Here is a 17843-nt window from a genome sequence, read left to right as displayed (position 1 = left end):
CTGTGTGTGTGTGTCTGTGTGTGTGTGTGTGTGTGTGTGTGTCTGTGTGTGTCTGTGTGTGTGTGTGTGTCTGTGTGTGTATGTGTGTGTGTCTGTGTGTCTGTGTGTGTGTGTGTGTGTGTGTCTGTGTGTGTGTGTGTGTGTGTCTGTGTGTGTGTGGTGGGGGGTTCTTATTTATTTTAATGTGCCCCTACAGGAGGTTTGTGTGTTGTAGGGGGGGGTGCACACAGGAAGGGCAGCTATGTGTGAACGTGTGTGTGTGAACGTGTGTGTGAACGTGTGTGTGTGAACGTGTGTGTGTGAACGTGTGTGTGAACGTGTGTGTGTGAACGTGTGTGTGTGAACGTGTGTGTGTGAACGTGTGTGTGTGAACGTGTGTGTGAACGTGTGTGAACGTGTGTGTGTGAACGTGTGTGTGTGAACGTGTGTGTGTGAACGTGTGTGTGAACGTGTGTGTGTGATCGTGTGTGTGTGAACGTGTGTGTGAACGTGTGTGTGTTGATGGGTGCTGACACACACACATGACGCTGTGAGTGGGAACGGTCGTCATGAATCATGATCGTACCTGCGTCCCCCCCACCACCTGTCCGTCTCCAGTCAACACCAACAATTGTCAGCCTCATTAGCATACATTTAGCTGTCGCCATGGTTACAAGGCCCCATGGGGAAGGTGCTGCATGACAATCCAGTAATGTGAGGGGGTGTTCAGGGGGGGACACTCACGGCCTTCTGCAGCTGCAGCAGCTGGACACAGCAGCCTGACGGGGGCCGGTCCTCACCCAGGGACCCAAACGGCCCCCGCTTCTCTGGGAATCCACTCATCAAGTGTGATGAGATATTATTAGACTGGAAACTGCTTCTCAAGCAGTTTATTCACCAGTTGCCTTGGTAACGCTGTGCATCGAGGCATTGGAGACATGGGAGACAGCATGGTGATCAACCTGCTGCCAATGAGGGGGGGTCAGCCAGGGCAGCAGGAAACACGTTCCAGTGGGGCGGTTCAAGTTGTCGCTGGTGCTGATTGAAGAAAACTGCACCGTTACATGTCCTCTGGAGGTTCCTCCAGGTGTCCTCTGGAGGTTCCTCCAGGTGTCCTCTGGAGGTTCCTCCAGGTGTCCTCTGGAGGTTCCTCCAGGTGTCCTCTGGAGGTTCCTCCAGGTGTCCTCTGGAGGTTCCTCCAGGTGTCCTCTGGAGGTTCCTCCAGGTGTCCTCTGGAGGTTCCTCCAGGTGTCCTCTGGAGGTTCCTCCAGGTGTCCTCTGGAGGTTCCTCTACGTGTCCTCTGGAGGTTCCTCCAGGTGTCCTCTGGAGGTTCCTCCAGGTGTCCTCTGGAGGTTCCTCTACGTGTCCTCTGGAGGTTCCTCCAGGTGTCCTCTGGAGGTTCCTCCAGGTGTCCTCTGGAGGTTCCTCTACGTGTCCTCTGGAGGTTCCTCCAGGTGTCCTCTGGAGGTTCCTCCAGGTGTCCTCTGGAGGTTCCTCCAGGTGTCCTCTGGAGGTTCCTCCACGTGTCCTCTGGAGGTTCCTCCAGGTGTCCTCTGGAGGTTCCTCCAGGTGTCCTCTGGAGGTTCCTCCAGGTGTCCTCACGCTGGAAGTTCTCAGTGCTTGAATGATTATTTTGTCGTCTTTAGAGTCACAGAGTAGGCGGGTGAGAATAGAATGTAATCTATTTTTCACAATACATGAAGGGGAAGTCATGAAATTAGAATCTAAACCTTTGTGGTTTCAGTTCTCTAAAAAATGATCTACTTGTTGGGAGTTGTTTCCATGCCTGCTATCGTGTGCTGACTGGTCTCTACTATTCTCCACTAGTGTCTACTGGTCTCTACTAGTGTCTACTGGTCTCTACTGGTGTCTACTGGTGTCTACTGGTCTCTACTAGTGTCTACTGGTCTCTACTGGTGTCTACTGGTCTCTACTGGTGTCTACTGGTGTCTACTGGTGTCTACTGGTCTCTACTAGTGTCTACTGGTCTCTACTGGTCTCTACTCTCTGACTATGAACGAAGCCAGCAGCTCAGTGGTGAACACTGTAAGAGTTGTTGTGCTTTAGTCGCTGCAGGACGGGGGAAGTTGTTTTTTCGTGAACATATTGTCAAATTGATTGATAACGCCCCTGTTTATGGGTTAGGTATTGAGTTTTATAGATTGAATATTGATCAAATAATCACACATTAATCAAGAGGAAAATTAGAAATTAAACTGCTGATATGGAGCAAAGCAAAATTATGTGTCGTTCAACGGCTAGTGGTTGTATTAATGGCATTTATTTTTGATTTGATAACTCATTTATCTTTTGTTGTCTGTCCTTCTGATGTATTACAGACTAAAGATCCAGTAAATATTCATTATTACTGAATGATCTAATGCCCAGATTGATGACGACCTGAGTGTTCAGTCAGTCCCAGCCTAGAGTGTTATATACATGTGTGTTCCTCATAGTATCACATTATCTTCAGATAGCGAACATTTAGTGACATTAAAAAACTGCACAAAATAAATTTTGAAGACTCTTGCTGATAAAGTTAGTAGATAAACAAGTATGATTATCCTGGGGACAGAGTGTGTTCATTATTGGGGTGCTTGTCCTCGCTGCAGACGAGGCTCCAGAGAATGGGGACATATTTCACTTTTCCTCAGAAATCTGTCTCTTCCTCCATCCATCCATTCTATCGGACAAGAGTCATTTTAGCAGTCATTGTTTTGGTGATGAACACTGACACATCCCAACATGCTGAGGAGGACGGACGTGATCCCTTTGCTTCTGGTGAACCTCTGGTTTAGTTCTGGGTCCACCAGCAGGTCCGGGTTGGGTCTTACCCTGGAAGTTCCCAACTTTCACCAGATGGGTTGATTGAGAGAATGGAGCCTTGTGACACTTGTGATATGGTGCCCTGCTAGGGGGGAACCTCATTATATCACTCACTATAATATTAGTACAAATATTAATAAAGTTAAAACTTGAATACACATCATGTGCTTCATGTACGCTTAAGCAGCGCACAGCATAAAGGAGCTAATGCTAGCCATAGCAAAGCATGCCCGTTCAAAATGACATTTCTGCGTGTTTGATTAGATTAACTGATCATGACAACAGAAGCAAATGCTGGACAGACATCGCTGAAGTAGTCACCACGTCTTTGGTAAAAGGTATGATGTCAGTCCAAACGGTGGAGGAAGATAGCCTCAAACAGCTTAGAGAGCTGAACAGATATGAAATCCCATCAGGGAAATATTTCTGCAAGACAGCATTCCCTGTTTTGTAAAGGAACAGCGCAACTTCAGTTTTATTTATTACTTTCAAACTAAAGTGAAGTTTATGTTTTGGTGCATTTGACTATTGTACACACAATTTAAATATGAAATATTTTATGCTGAATATTTTAGGACAAACATGTTTGTTGATATGTTTGTTTTTCATTATAATATGCTGAGAATTAATTTATACCACTTATTGCACACAATTGTATTTTGAAAGTTTTTTTTAGATTATCAAAAGTATTATATGATTATTGACATATAATACAATAATAATTATTGATTATTGATTATCAAAAGTATTATATGATTATTGACAAAATTCTCTTGCTTTGCTCAAGGGCACCTCAGCAGTGCTCAGGAGGTGAGCTGGCACCTCTACACTGTCAGTTCACAGCCCAAGACCTAGTGGACTGAGCTAACCTCGTAAAAAAGCTTCAGAGCCTCCTAAAATATGGAAAACAACATGTTTTTATCAACCAGTGAACATGCAGACTTTACCTGTGCATAATTAATGACGTAAGTCATGTAAATGATAATGTGTTTAAAGACACAGCAGCACTAATGCCCCTGCCTTACCCTTTAGTGTGACGGTCACACCCCCGGCCTGCTGCTGCCTGGGGCTCAATCAGGGAAGCTTCGTTATTTGACTCCTTTTACCAGGAATGTTGGAAAAGGCCTCTCTTCTGTTTCTGCTGCTCCTCTACACACATCCTGTGATGTGGTGAGATGGCCACGCTTATCATGTTAATTAATCCAACTGCAACACATAGTAGCCTGTGATTGGTCCAGCCACGCTGTCTGCAGCTCGTCTCCTACAGCTCCAGCATGACAAACAGCCAATCTCATCTTCTCTCTGTCCCCTCTCGCTCTGCTCTTCCTCTCCTCACCACCACTTAGTCTTCTCATTTCACCAATTTTCATGTTGTCATGCAGTTTCATTTTAGCTCTGCCTCTTGTTAATCTCCTATTTGCTCTCTTGTTGCCTCTTATGTCTGTTTGGCTTCACGCAGTTTTGCTGCAGGCTTTGGGGGAAAAAAAGTCATCTGCAGTTAAAGTCAAAAGTCTCCAACCAGAGTCCAGTGAACCACTAGTGTGAGACACTCTGTGGGGGAAAGGGCATTCATGATCATTCAAGTCTTGTCTTCAGTTTAAATTTGCAGATAAGAGCCTGTAGATATGATGTACCTTTTTGTCCAATCAGCCCATATTTAAGAGTTGACAGTAATAGTGATGGCTGACGCCTGCAGGCCAATAAAGGTCAGTGGTTCATATGAAGGGGCAACTCAATTTTTGCAAGTCAGATGAAATGAAGAAATGAAGGAAACATCCAGTTAGAGTCAATGTTTAAACCAACAAACAAACAATTTAATCTGAATACAAATCTGATGCATTATGTAAATTATAAACTCATAAATAATAATGAGCAACAACCTTTATTGAACTCATTTTCTGCTCCAACAGGAGTGTTAGTGTCTGGACTCACTACCACTTAGAACTGAAGACACCTCTTGGGCGAGAGGTGAAATGTCTTCCACCAACCTAAAGCAAGTCCAGTTGATTCTTTATGGGAATGGAACCAATCACAGAGAAGGAAAACTCAAGAGAAAAAGGGAAGGCATGACACAAGGACACTCCTACAAAGTACCAGGAAATAAACAGCTGGCCTGACTCACAGGATAGTCAGACCTGAGATTGTCTTTTCAGTTTAGCTGTGTTCAGTTACCGCCAGAAAGTACTTTTCTACTTGGTGACGAATTGATGAAAATGTTGTTGCTAGACGACAGACAGTGTTTCAAGAGCAAATTTAAATGGAGTTGGTTATAAATAAGGAGTGAGGCTGGCTGTTTTAAATAAGGTAACTGTCAGAGTAAAGCTGTAGGAAACATCACAGATTTACATTCAGAACAAAGTCAGAAAGTACTAGGAAGTGGTTGTATTTGTTGTTGATAATTTTGCACTACACATAATATTTGGTTTGATTTAAAATTGTGTGATGTGAACTAGACTCCCATTGGTTTGTTGTTTGTTGCTATAATCATTTGTTCATTGGGTGAATACAGCTGATCAAAAAGACTGCTATAGAGAAAAACCTATCGGTGTTATTGTGGACGAGACGATTGCAGTCATCTCATCTCCGGGTGCTTATTTGCCTTTTGGGTCACAGGTCTGCTGGAGCTAATCCCAGTGGACTATGGGCGGAGGGCAGGGTACACCCTGGATAAGACGCCAGCTCAATGTGGGTTCACCTGTGAAACAAACAACCATTCATACACACATTCACACCTGTGGACAATTTTGGTGTGATAAATTTACCTGAACTGTATGTATTGGAGGTGGGAGAAGCCAGAGAGAACCCACACAGGCATGGACAGATCATATAAAAATACTTAATCTTCATATTTTTTATTTAACACTTATTTTTGACCTCTTATAGCTGTCATTTATTTTCTACAACTTACTGTGCTCTGCACAAACATATTTCCTGACCTAACCATACTGAATTTTTGTATGATTTTGTATGATTTTTTTAAAGACTCAGCCAAGACTGTTTTTCTGTTTCCATCCCTTTTCGTAGTATTTAATGCATTCTTTCAACTTGTAGCATTCTGTCAGATTCTGATTGCATGTTTAACACATTGCCACCATAACTCACGTGGTTCCCGTGGAAAACATTTCTGGTGATTAAAAATATCCATCACAATTCCTCAATATTAATGATGATCACAGCTCAGTTTCAAAACATAATGTTTTAGCTTTACAGACATAACATGCATCAAACACAGCGGTACTGCACAGTGAATGAATTGGATTAAATGAAAATAAAATAGAAATCAAGAGAGATCCAGCTGATGCCACTGATCAAGGAGAAGGTAGAAGTTTGTCCATCTCACAGATGGTTTTTCTGTGCCGCTGCACTTATAATCCTCTTCCTCTCCCATTTGCTTTAAGAGAAAGAAGTTAATGCAGGACAGATTAATCAGAGGGATTTAATTAACTTGGCCCCAGCACACACATCAAACCTGGAGATAAGACAGGCTATAAACTCAGCCAATTATCCCTTGCTGGAGGGGGGTGTGGGGGGTGAATCTCCCTTTTGTCCAGGTTTCCCAAGTCCATCTGTCCCCCCATGATTGTGAAGCTTATTTTATTAAACAGTCCCCCACCTTTCCCTCTGACTCTCATCACTACAGACCAGTTGTGATGAGGAGCAGAGGTAGACTAACGCCCTTTCCACGTCAGCCATCCTCACGTTAAAATGTGATTCTTCTTATAATAACTTTCCCTCGTGACCAAAATACCTGTGGTGTGGAATAATGTTCACACTGAAGTGGTCACCATGGTAACATGAGGGATGGGCATGTGAGACAAAAATACCTGCCCAGCGGTAACCGACTCACCAGAAGACGTCCACTCATCTTATGGTCCTTCTCTTGAACGTGTTAATAAAGTTGTACTAAATATTCAAGGTTTCCACAGCCATCTCAAGGAATGCTATATCTTTGTTAGTTAGTTCAAATGGAATAATGTAAATTACATTCCATTAAAAGGAGTCACCTGTGTCTTTTCCTTTTTTTCCAAATAACACACGAGACGTTTTATTCTGGTTGATTCAGTTGTGGCATAGGTAGCGCTCACCAAACAGAACGAAAATGGTGAGGTGTACAGGTGATTCACCACCAACCGTCAAATCTATGTTTACGGTTGTACTATTGAATTGTTTGCTATTATAATTTAGTGGATAGGAGTCTTTTTGTTTTGTTTTGATTTAATTTTTTAGAGGCATTGCAATAACTTGGGATTGATTGGTTTAGTTGTGTCTCTACAACAGAAATTCTCTTTTTTTGTTCCATTTTTAAGGTTAGGGGTGAAAACTGTTATTGCATGGCTAACATTTTTAACATTTTGAAAAGTGGAGGTTGATGGTGCTGCATTGGCTCAGGTGTCCAACCAGACAAGATGTTTTGTCACTCAAGGATCAGTTAGACTTGGAAGTAGAAGCTAGTCGTTTGCTTTGTCCTGTGGCACAGATGCCATATGTACATCGTGTGTGTGTGTGTGTGTGTGTGTGTGTGTGTGTGTGTGTGTGTGTGTGTGTGTGTGTGTGTGTGTGTGTGTGTGTGTGTGTTTAGTCGAGCTGAATACGGTAATCTCTTTCTGTAACTCTATAGTGAAGTTATTTGTGTTCCTGCTCCAAGCTGCTGGCGTTTCTCTGGGGTTCAGAGTCAGTCTGTAAAGTTGTCATGCTAACGCTAACATCTACACTCATTGCCGTGAACACTCTACCTTCTTTCCACCAGTCAGCTCTCTCTGGCCCTCGACCTCAAACCTCTGTGTCTCCATTCTCATTACATTTTGAATTCGTAACATACTTTTGAAGCTATCCATGCCATGAAGGAGATAGGCAAAGACACATTCAAATAACCTCAGGTCTGAATTTTTCTATTCATTTATTTCTCTTTTTAATCTAGGTCCACTTCAAAATTTCGCTCCCATGTCCAAAAAACTCCATCAACTGGTATCTGTCTCATTCTAACAGGCATGCGCACAAAATTCTTACCTTCACAGAAGTCATGAGAAAGAGATTTAGTTTTTTTTCCAGTCTAGCCGTGCTTGGATGGATTACTGTACTTACTGTAGCCATCATGTCTACTAGTGAGAAGATCACTGTAGCTACTGAACAATATGGATCATTACACATGTCCCTCACCTGTTGACTCATGTGGGGGCTGGGACCGCTGTTTTTTTACAGCGACATGAGGGCAGGGGTGACTACTACAGGGTGACTACAGTACTACAGGGTGACTACTACAGGGTGACTAATACAGGGTGACTATGGTACTACAGGGTGACTACTACGGGTTGACTACAGTACTACAGGGTGACTACTACGGGGTGACTACAGTACTACAGGGTGACTACTACGGGGTGACTACAGTACTACAGGGTGACTACAGTACTACAGGGTGACTACTACAGGGTGACTACTACGGGGTGACTACAGTACTACAGGGTGACTACAGTACTACAGGGTGACTACTACAGGGTGACTACTACGGGGTGACTACAGTACTACAGGGTGACTACTACAGGGTGACTACAGTACTACAGGGTGACTACTACGGGGTGACTACAGTACTACAGGGTGACTACTACAGGGTGACTACTACAGGGTGACTACAGTACTACAGGGTGACTACTACAGGGTGACTACAGTACTACAGGGTGACTAGTACAGGGTGATTACTACGGGGTGACTACAGTACTACAGGGTGACTACAGTACTACGGGGTGACTATAGTACTACAGGGTGACTACTACAGGGTGACTACTACAGGGTGACTACTACAGGGTGACTACTACGGGGTGAATACAGTACTACTACAGGGTAACTACAGTAATACTACAGGGTGACTACAGTACTACGTACAGGGCGACTACAGTACTACGTACAGGGTGACTACAGTACTACTACAGGGTAACTACAGTACTACTACAGGCTGACTACTACAGGGTGACCACTACAGGGTGAGTATTACAGGGTGAATACAGTAGTGCTACAGGGTAACTACAGTACTACTACAGGGTGACTACAGTACTACTACAGGGTGACTACAGTACTACTTACAGGGTGACTACAGTACTACAGGGTGACTACAGTACTACTACAGGGTGTCCACTACAGGGTGACTACAGCACTACTACAGGGTGACTACAGTACTACGCACAGGGTGACTACAGTACTACTACAGGTTGACTACAGTACTCCTACAGGGTGACTACAGTACTCCTACAGGGTGACTACAGTACTACTACAGGGTGACTACCGTACTACTACAGGGTCACTACAGTACTACGCACAGGGTGACTACAGTACTACTACAGGTTGACTACAGTATTACCACAGGGTGACTACGGTACTACTACAGGGTGACTACAGTACTACATACAGGGTGACTACAGTACTACGTACAGGGTGACTACAGTACTACTACAGGGTGACTACAGCACTACTACAGGTTGACTACAGTACTACGTACAGGGTGACTACAGTACTATGTACAGGGTGTCCACTACAGGGTGACTACAGTACTACTACAGGTTGACTACAGTACTACTACAGGGTAACTACAGTACTACTACAGGCTGACTACTACAGGGTGACCACTACAGGGTGAGTATTACAGGGTGAATACAGTAGTGCTACAGGGTAACTACAGTACTACTACAGGGTGACTACAGTACTACTACAGGGTGACTACAGTACTACTTACAGGGTGACTACAGTACTACAGGGTGACTACAGTACTACTACAGGGTGTCCACTACAGGGTGACTACAGCACTACTACAGGGTGACTACAGTACTACGCACAGGGTGACTACAGTACTACTACAGGTTGACTACAGTACTCCTACAGGGTGACTACAGTACTCCTACAGGGTGACTACAGTACTACTACAGGGTGACTACCGTACTACTACAGGGTCACTACAGTACTACGCACAGGGTGACTACAGTACTACTACAGGTTGACTACAGTATTACTACAGGGTGACTACGGTACTACTACAGGGTGACTACAGTACTACATACAGGGTGACTACAGTACTACGTACAGGGTGACTACAGTACTACTACAGGGTGACTACAGCACTACTACAGGTTGACTACAGTACTACGTACAGGGTGACTACAGTACTATGTACAGGGTGTCCACTACAGGGTGACTACAGTACTACTACAGGTTGACTACAGTACTACTACAGGGTGACTACAGTACTACTACAGTGTGACTACAGTGCTACGTACAGGGTGTCCACTACAGCAGTGACTACAGTACTACTACAGGGTGACTACAGTACTACGTACAGGGTGATCCCTACAGGGTGACTACAGTACTACTACAGGTTGACTACAGTACTACGTACAGGGTGTCCACTACAGCAGTGACTACAGTACTACGTACAGGGTGACCACTACAGGGTGACTACAGTACTACTACAGGGTGACTACATTACTATGTACTGGGTGTCCACTACAGGGTGACTACAGTACTACGTACAGGGTGACCACTACTGGGTGACTACAGTACTACGTACAGGGTGACCACTACTGGGTGACTACAGTACTACGTACAGGGTGTCCACTACTGGGTGACTACAGTACTACGTACAGGGTGTCCACTACAGGGTGACTACAGTACTACGTACAGGGTGACTACCACGTATTGGCGCAGTTAGACTTCGTTTAACATTTTTCACATAAGCAAACAGTTTTTTTTACAATGAAGTGATTAATTTGACCTGTTGACCTGTTGGAAGGTTCTTCGATGGTCTTCTTTCAAAGCATCAGAGATGCGGTGATGAATGAATTTGCCTGTAGCATGACTGTAGTGTAACCATGAACAACCTAGTTGGAGGTGAGTTCCCAGCCAGTCAGGCTTACGGTGGATCTGTCATGGTACTCCTGTTGACATCTGTTTACCAGGGATCTGAGGCAAACTGCTGTTTGTTTTTTATGGCTGAGGCTTCATCACTCACGTATTTCCACTCATCATGCTGTGACACTCGTGTCTAATTAGCTGAGGTTCTCAGCTCAGATTATCGGAGCTGCATCATCATGAATGAGGTATGGAAACATGTCTCATTTTCACAGTCTCTATTTTATTCTCTTCTTTTTTCAGAACATGGATAAGACGCAGCTCCCATCTGTGACGCTTATTGTGGGCTGTGGAGTGTCGTCGCTCACATTGTTGCTGCTCATCATCATTTATGTGTCTGTATGGAGGTGAGAGGAAGCTTCCTGCTCTGGAAACGCTTCTAAATTAGGCTGTGATTAATGCTAGAAGAGAAAGTAAAACTAAAAACATTCGACAACTACTGCACCCAGACCTGACAGTCTCTCTGGTGAGCGTCTAATAAGTAACCCTAAACACAAAGGAGAGGAAAGTATTATAAAAATTAGAGAGTGCTCCCTGGTCGAGCTGCGTTGGGCAGTCTGGTCAAAAAGTCTATGTTGTATCAACTGATTAATTTTACATACACTGTAACCATTACACAGTTGGAGAAGTGACATTCTTACATTATCATTAATTCACCCTCTTTTGTGGGTCACGGGGGGTTACTGGAGCCTATCCCTGCAAACTTATGGGTGAGAGGCAAGGGACACACCGAGCATGACACCGGTGCATCGCAAAATGTTACCTGAAATGGTGAAAAAGACACCCAGAACCTACATTCTTTCCTGCATCACTTTAAGTAATGCAATTTCCAATCTATGGTTTGTTTTTTAGATTATCACTCAGCGTCTCTGTTGGAGGGTGTTGGTTGTACCTTTTTTGTCTTCTCCCTGCAGATACATCCGATCTGAGCGCTCAGTTATCCTCATCAACTTCTGTTTGTCCATCATATCCTCCAATGCCCTGATTCTCATTGGGCAGACACAGACAAGGAATAAGGTAAGGATGTCAATTTTCTGTGATAATATACATGCATTCTACTATAACCGTGCTAGCCCAGAGTGTCTATTTTTAGCTTATATTGTGTGTTTTCTTGTTGTGATGCAGTATTTTTCTTTTTTCCATCTTGTATTAAACTGAGTAGGTCACAGGAAGTCTGGTTGACCTGTGTTGTCACAGGTGTCGGTACCTTTTCTAGAGTTCTGTTTCAGCCTGGTCTTGATAGCATACAGTTCTATCAGTTTGCTGGACTTGAATTCTCATTTGGGGTCTCTCCTGTCTCCCTTCTGGTTCAGGTTTTGTGCACCCTGATTGCTGCGTTTCTTCATTTCTTCTTTCTGTCCTCGTTTTGCTGGGTCCTGACGGAGGCCTGGCAGTCCTACATGGCGGTGACCGGCCGCCTGAGGAACCGCATCATACGCAAGCGTTTCCTTTGTCTCGGCTGGGGTGGGCCTCCATCTGTTTTCTGTCTGTTTCAGGAAACTGGGCTTCCCCCATTCTTCTGTTACAGCCTTCTTTTTTTAATTTCTCGTCCAGGTCTCCCTGCGCTGGTCGTGGCGATCTCAGTGGGATTCACCAAGGCCAAAGGATATGGAACACCAAGCTAGTAAGCTTACTTTCCTGTAGATCCACAATCCCTTGTCCTCTTTAGGCATCTATGTAGAGATGTCAGACATGCTTTGAGTATGTTTGCAATGCACTTTACCTCTCTCTTTTTCTCTGTCTCATCTTTTTTAACGATACACACCTCTAACATTCTCTATTCTCCCCCTTCTTCACAACCCATCCTGTTTTCCGTCTCATTCCTCCATTCGATCTACTTTTTCCCACCACGTCTCCATTCATCTTTATTTCCCTGTCCCTCTCTCCTAGCTGCTGGCTGTCTCTGGAAGGAGGTCTTCTCTATGCGTTTGTTGGACCTGCTGCAGCTGTTGTCTTGGTATTTCCTCTTTCAACTGCAGTTTGTCAAATTTTTTTTCCATCAAAGTCTAATTCAACTGTATAATAGCTCATTTTCATTTTCCTTTAAAAAAATCACATTAAGTCTGCATGTCTCATATCAGAATTCATAGTGATAATAAAACTAACAACTCTAGTAATAATAAAAGTAATAGTAGTAATACAAACACAAGATCAAATAAAACGAAGTATTGCAATAAGAAAATAAATGTAGTCGGCTGTGTCGACCTTGACCTATTTTATCTGATGTCTTCCTCGCCTGCCTCTTTATCTTCTGTCTTTCCTGATTCTGCCTTTGCTTGCCTTCCTCCTGCTGTCTGCTTATATCCTCCTCCACTCATCCTTTTCCCCACAGGCTCCATCTTTTCCTTCACTGCCATCTTCTTTCCTTGATTACCTTTCCTTTCTTTGTTCCACATCAGTTTTTCCTGTCTCCTTTGCTTCACCTGCTTCTTGTCATCCTCACCCATCTACAGTACACTTAATTACCTAACTAATACATTATTATTATGATGATTATGCTTATTACTATTATTATTATTATTATTTTATTTTTATTTTTATTTTTACATGTATTTATTTATTTTGGGTTCCTTTCTTCTTTTTATCATTTTCTTTATCATTCTATTTTCCCTTTTTTTCCTCCCAGTTTCTCCTTATTCTTTATTCCCATGTTTTTTCACCCTTTGTATTCACACAATATTTTTATCTCAGTGCTTTATGAACACTTTAACAGATCATAAAATGATTTATGCAGTTAAACCTTTAAATTCTGTTTGTGTTCAGACCAGGTCTGAAAATGATTTGTTTTTATTTTACATATTATGAACTGAAATTGTCATCAATGAATGTAAAATAAATAAATCATTCAGTAATTTTTCTAATGAAGCATGGATAGCATATTAGCAAACATCCCAGCATGCATCTGTGTTTGTGATTTAAATCCCAATTTTGGGATTTAAAATATAGACGTAAAGAAGCTCAGTCATACGCAAATTGTTCCTACTGTTTGTGAGGAGCTGAATCATGGACATGAACACCAGCATGCTGCAGTGACACCGTGTCCTTGTTTCACTAATCACATCCACTCTTCCAGTCCATGTACAAGTGAACCACGTGTGTTTAGTGTCCCTGTGACTCAAGCTGCTTCACTACTGAACTATTGGCTACTTGGAAGCTGTATTGAGGCCTGGGCCAATCAGATCCCCTCCTCAAGCTACATAAGAAAAATAACAGTCAAAAGACCCCTCCCCCACATTTGAGTTGAGCTGCTCATAATTGGTGCATTATTTTTCTTTCCGGGACATTCAGTAATGTGTTTATACGTGAGCAGTCCATCCTTTCTACTTCATTTATCCCCCATGCTTCATAGAGTTTCTGTCTCTGAGATGGATTCTACTCCCAGCCGCTATGTGTGCAGCTTCTGTGTCCATCGAACGCTCCACACCGCCGTCATCATCACAGATACAGCTGCATGCCCTTGAAGTGATGAACCTGTCTTTGCTGTGTTTAATCCTGTACCTCTTCTCTTTGGCAGGTTAACATGGTTATTGGGATTCTCGTTTTTAACAAACTGGTGTCCAAAGACGGCATTACAGATATGAAACTAAAGGAGAGGGCGGGGTATGCCTTATACCACACATCCATGTTACACAGTGACCTATAACCAGCCTGAGGGCTCAGCTGAAGGGAAGCACTAGTGCAGACTGGCTTTGTGTCTAAAATCACTCAGTCATCATTTCACACTTTCAGCAAATTGGTTGAAAAATGCCTTTTCTTTTCTAACAGCATCAGGAGGACAAGAGAAAATAATTAAACAAATACAAACGCTAAAAATGAATGAAGCTAAAAGGATACTAGAATAATGTTAAAGATAACAGAAGGTGTGAGGAGGGCTGTCTGGTTATTGGTCCTGCACAGACTCAGTTCAATAATGACTCACCTCATTGCTGTTTTTTTACTTTCAGTTGTGTTTCATTTCCCTCCAGCTGTTCTTTGTTTGCAGGTGTTGCTATTGATGTAGATTTGTGTAAATCTTTTGCATCTTTTTGTTCTTTTCTCCTCTTTGGCTGTTCCCAGCAAAGGGAAGCAGGGCTTTTAAAAAGCAGGCCATAATAAAAATTCAGTTCCTCAGAACTTCTGATTGGTTGTTGTAACTCTGTCCACATGATTGTGATGGACGCATTAAAGGGTTCTTATCCTGACAAAACTCTATTATCCTTACTAACAGAGTCCATGACTAGGGCTACACAAAGAATACAAAACGGCACAGCTTCCTCTAAATTGTATTTCTGGCCACTGCTGATTCTGTCACTGTTATGGACAGCACTATCCAAAGAATGCTGCAGTGAGATGTGTGGCTATGACATGAACACTGCAACATTTTGAAAGACACACTTGATTGCTTAGTTTCTACTCAGAGTCAGATGAAGATTTGATTCTGTTTCACAAAACTGCCCAACGTCTGACTGTTGTGTTCAAAGTTTGGACGGTAGGTTGTGCAGCAGATGTAGGTCCTCCCGTTGGGCCAGCAGCAGAGAGGCAGCAGGACTGTGTTCAAACAAGCACAACCAGCCGGTTTAAAATGCTCCTGTCTTCTCCCTGGGGAGACAACATGGGGTGTCACAGCTCAGTACTACTACTAATACGTAGGTGAGGTCAGTCGTCGTGTGACTCCAATTAATTGACTCTAATTATTGTTTTCCGTGTTCAGTTGTTGACAGAGTGATGCTTGGTGATTATGGACAATGTCCTGAGAGACATGTCTTTGTTCTGAGTGAGTCTACTGAGGTCAGGACAACCCTAGATCTAAAAGGAAATACAGGCATCAGTTGACAGTCATAAACTTATTAATGTGACGTCAACATGTGCTGATATCCAGCCTGAGTCATTATTGCTACAGTAAGTTGTGGTTTTGCAGCAGTTTGCTGTGGAGTTATTAGTGGACCAATGACCACTAACCCTGCATGCAGTAGTTATGGTCCTGTAGGCTCTGAGAAGTGTCCTGACTAGAATAAGCAAAATAAGCTAACATTTACATGTATATTACTAGTGTGCTCACACGCAGAGCATAAACTGTTAATGCCCCAGCAGTGCAGATGTAGGCACAGGACAAGAGGGGTAGTATTGGCTAAACTCAGCTCTGATAGCAATTAATGGCTGCACGACTCCCTCCAGACAGCTTGGAAAAAAATAGCTCCAAGAAAAAAAATGTCACCAATAGTGTGCAGTGTCACCGTAACCATTTTCATGTATATTCATAACTTTTTCAGTTAAAAACTATTTTTTTTAGTTCAGGAACTCGTGTTAGGTATAGGTATAGGTATAGGTAGAGGTATAGGTAGAGGTAAAGCTCAAGACAGCATTTGTCAGACATAGCATCCTTCTAGTTCCATTTTTTAAAATTATACATTATCCCTATCTGACGGTCAAACATGGACACACACTGATCAGTCAGGGGAGTAACAGTGACCTGGTTGACCCTGAGAGGATTGACACTATTGCTGTGTTACAGCAGGGAAGTCATGAGGCAAACCTCACACTCCTGGCAGAGTTTAACTGAAAAAGTGCAGTTTGCTGAAGTATTTTGTCCTGAATGCTTTAAGTAGTGCAAGGGCACTACTTAAACCTTGGTAGTCCTTCCCAGGTGATATCCAAAACCGGTCTAAAGCCATGTCTGGAAATGTTATCTTTCATGTAGATCTTCAGCTAGAGCAGCCAGTTGTCCCTGTGCCGGTAGTGGTCTTCTGCTCTTTGGAGGTTTCCAATGAACATGAACCTCTTGGGTTATGTCAGTCAAACTACACAAAAGATTTGATGACAAACTGTGATTCAAATTGAATGGGATGTTAATCTTGTAGAATAGGGACAATTACATCATTATCAATACATCAATCAATCAAGTTTTATTTATAAAATGTTTAATCATGGTAACAGACATTTCAAAGTGCTTTAACAGACAGAGAAACCCAACTGAACCCTCCAGAGCATAAGCGACAAAAACTCCCTCATTGAGGAGGAAACTCAGGGCAGGACCCAGACTCTTTTGGGCGACCATCCGCCTCGACCGGTTGGGTGGAAAATAAATAAAATGGAGATCAGGACAGGGTCAGAGAGAGAAACAGAGAGAGAGACAGAGAGAGAGTCAGATAGTCCAGATAGAGTCAGTGTCTCTATGGTTACAGTCAGACCATGTGATGCAGGAGCTTAATTGGGTACGAGAAAGTCAGGCTGTGTTCACCGACTCCTGGGTTGTTGTCTTCATACATGTTCACCATCATGTATTATGGTTACTAATTTAAGGATAGCGTCTACAATGCTAGGACCAAAAAGGAATCAACTGGACTGGCTCTAGTTTGTCTGAAGATGCTTCACCTCTCGTCAGAGAGTTTTCAGTTCTGGTGGAGTCCAGATACTGATACTGCTGCTGGAGCACAAACCACCTACACAATAAGTCTTGTTAGGAGTTGTCACTGTTCATCAGGAGGTCGTTGTCCCACCTACCCTCATGTGAGCTGTTATAATGAGCTGCACCCAGGTGTGAATGGTTGTTGTAGTATCTGTGGATGGAGGTCAATAATGTATTGTAGGTGACTGGTAGAGACACACAGTACTGACCTCCATCCCCAGAAACTACAATTCTTCACTCCATCTCTCCTTATTGTGTGTGTGTGTGTGTGTGTGTGTGTGTGTGTGTGTGTGTGTGTGTGTGTGTGTGTGTGTGTGTGTGTGTGTGTGTGTGTGTGTGTGTGTGTGTGTGTGTGTGATGTGTATTGATTGTAAAAAAGAATTTCCCCACATGGGATTAATAAAGTACTTTAAATCTTGGGTCTAAATCTCAAGGGAAATTCACTAATTTAATCTAATAAATAACAACAGACTCAACGGGAGATTAAATTTCAGCTGAAACTCTGATTCAGGTGTAAAATTGGAAGTATCTTCAAAAGTCAAGTGATTGATCTCATAAAGAAAACTACCACCAGTGAAACAGTTTTTCTAGAGTAACTATTAATATTATTTTAGTAGTAGTAATAATAATAATAATAATAATATTGATGAAGTGATTTAATATTAATAATACTATTAATAATAATGGTGATATTGATGTTTATGAGTCCATATTTTCAGGGTAGGTCTTCATGGTCATATTGCGAGAGTTAAAGTTTTGGAC

The 17843-nt window shown here is 42.8% G+C and overlaps 1 protein-coding gene across 4 annotated transcripts in view; it reads left to right on the top strand.

Annotated features, from left to right (window-relative positions):
• Nucleotides 1–17843, top strand: part of adgrb1a (adhesion G protein-coupled receptor B1a) — a 183808-nt gene that overhangs the window by 138568 nt on the left and 27397 nt on the right. For all 4 annotated transcript variants that reach the window (XM_068323815.1, XM_068323816.1, XM_068323813.1 and 1 more), the window contains exons 18-23: nt 10940–11043; nt 11611–11713; nt 12010–12160; nt 12251–12320; nt 12587–12653; nt 14211–14296. In XM_068323815.1, the coding sequence (XP_068179916.1) occupies nt 10940–11043; nt 11611–11713; nt 12010–12160; nt 12251–12320; nt 12587–12653; nt 14211–14296 (581 nt within the window). The remainder of the gene's footprint in view (nt 1–10939; nt 11044–11610; nt 11714–12009; nt 12161–12250; nt 12321–12586; nt 12654–14210; nt 14297–17843) is intronic.

The sequence above is a fragment of the Antennarius striatus genome, chromosome 9 (assembly GCF_040054535.1).
Source record: "Antennarius striatus isolate MH-2024 chromosome 9, ASM4005453v1, whole genome shotgun sequence".
NCBI classification, from domain to species: Eukaryota; Metazoa; Chordata; class Actinopteri; order Lophiiformes; family Antennariidae; genus Antennarius; species Antennarius striatus.
The sequence above is the reverse complement of the archived record's forward strand: the minus strand, read 5'-3'. Positions and strand labels throughout refer to the sequence as shown.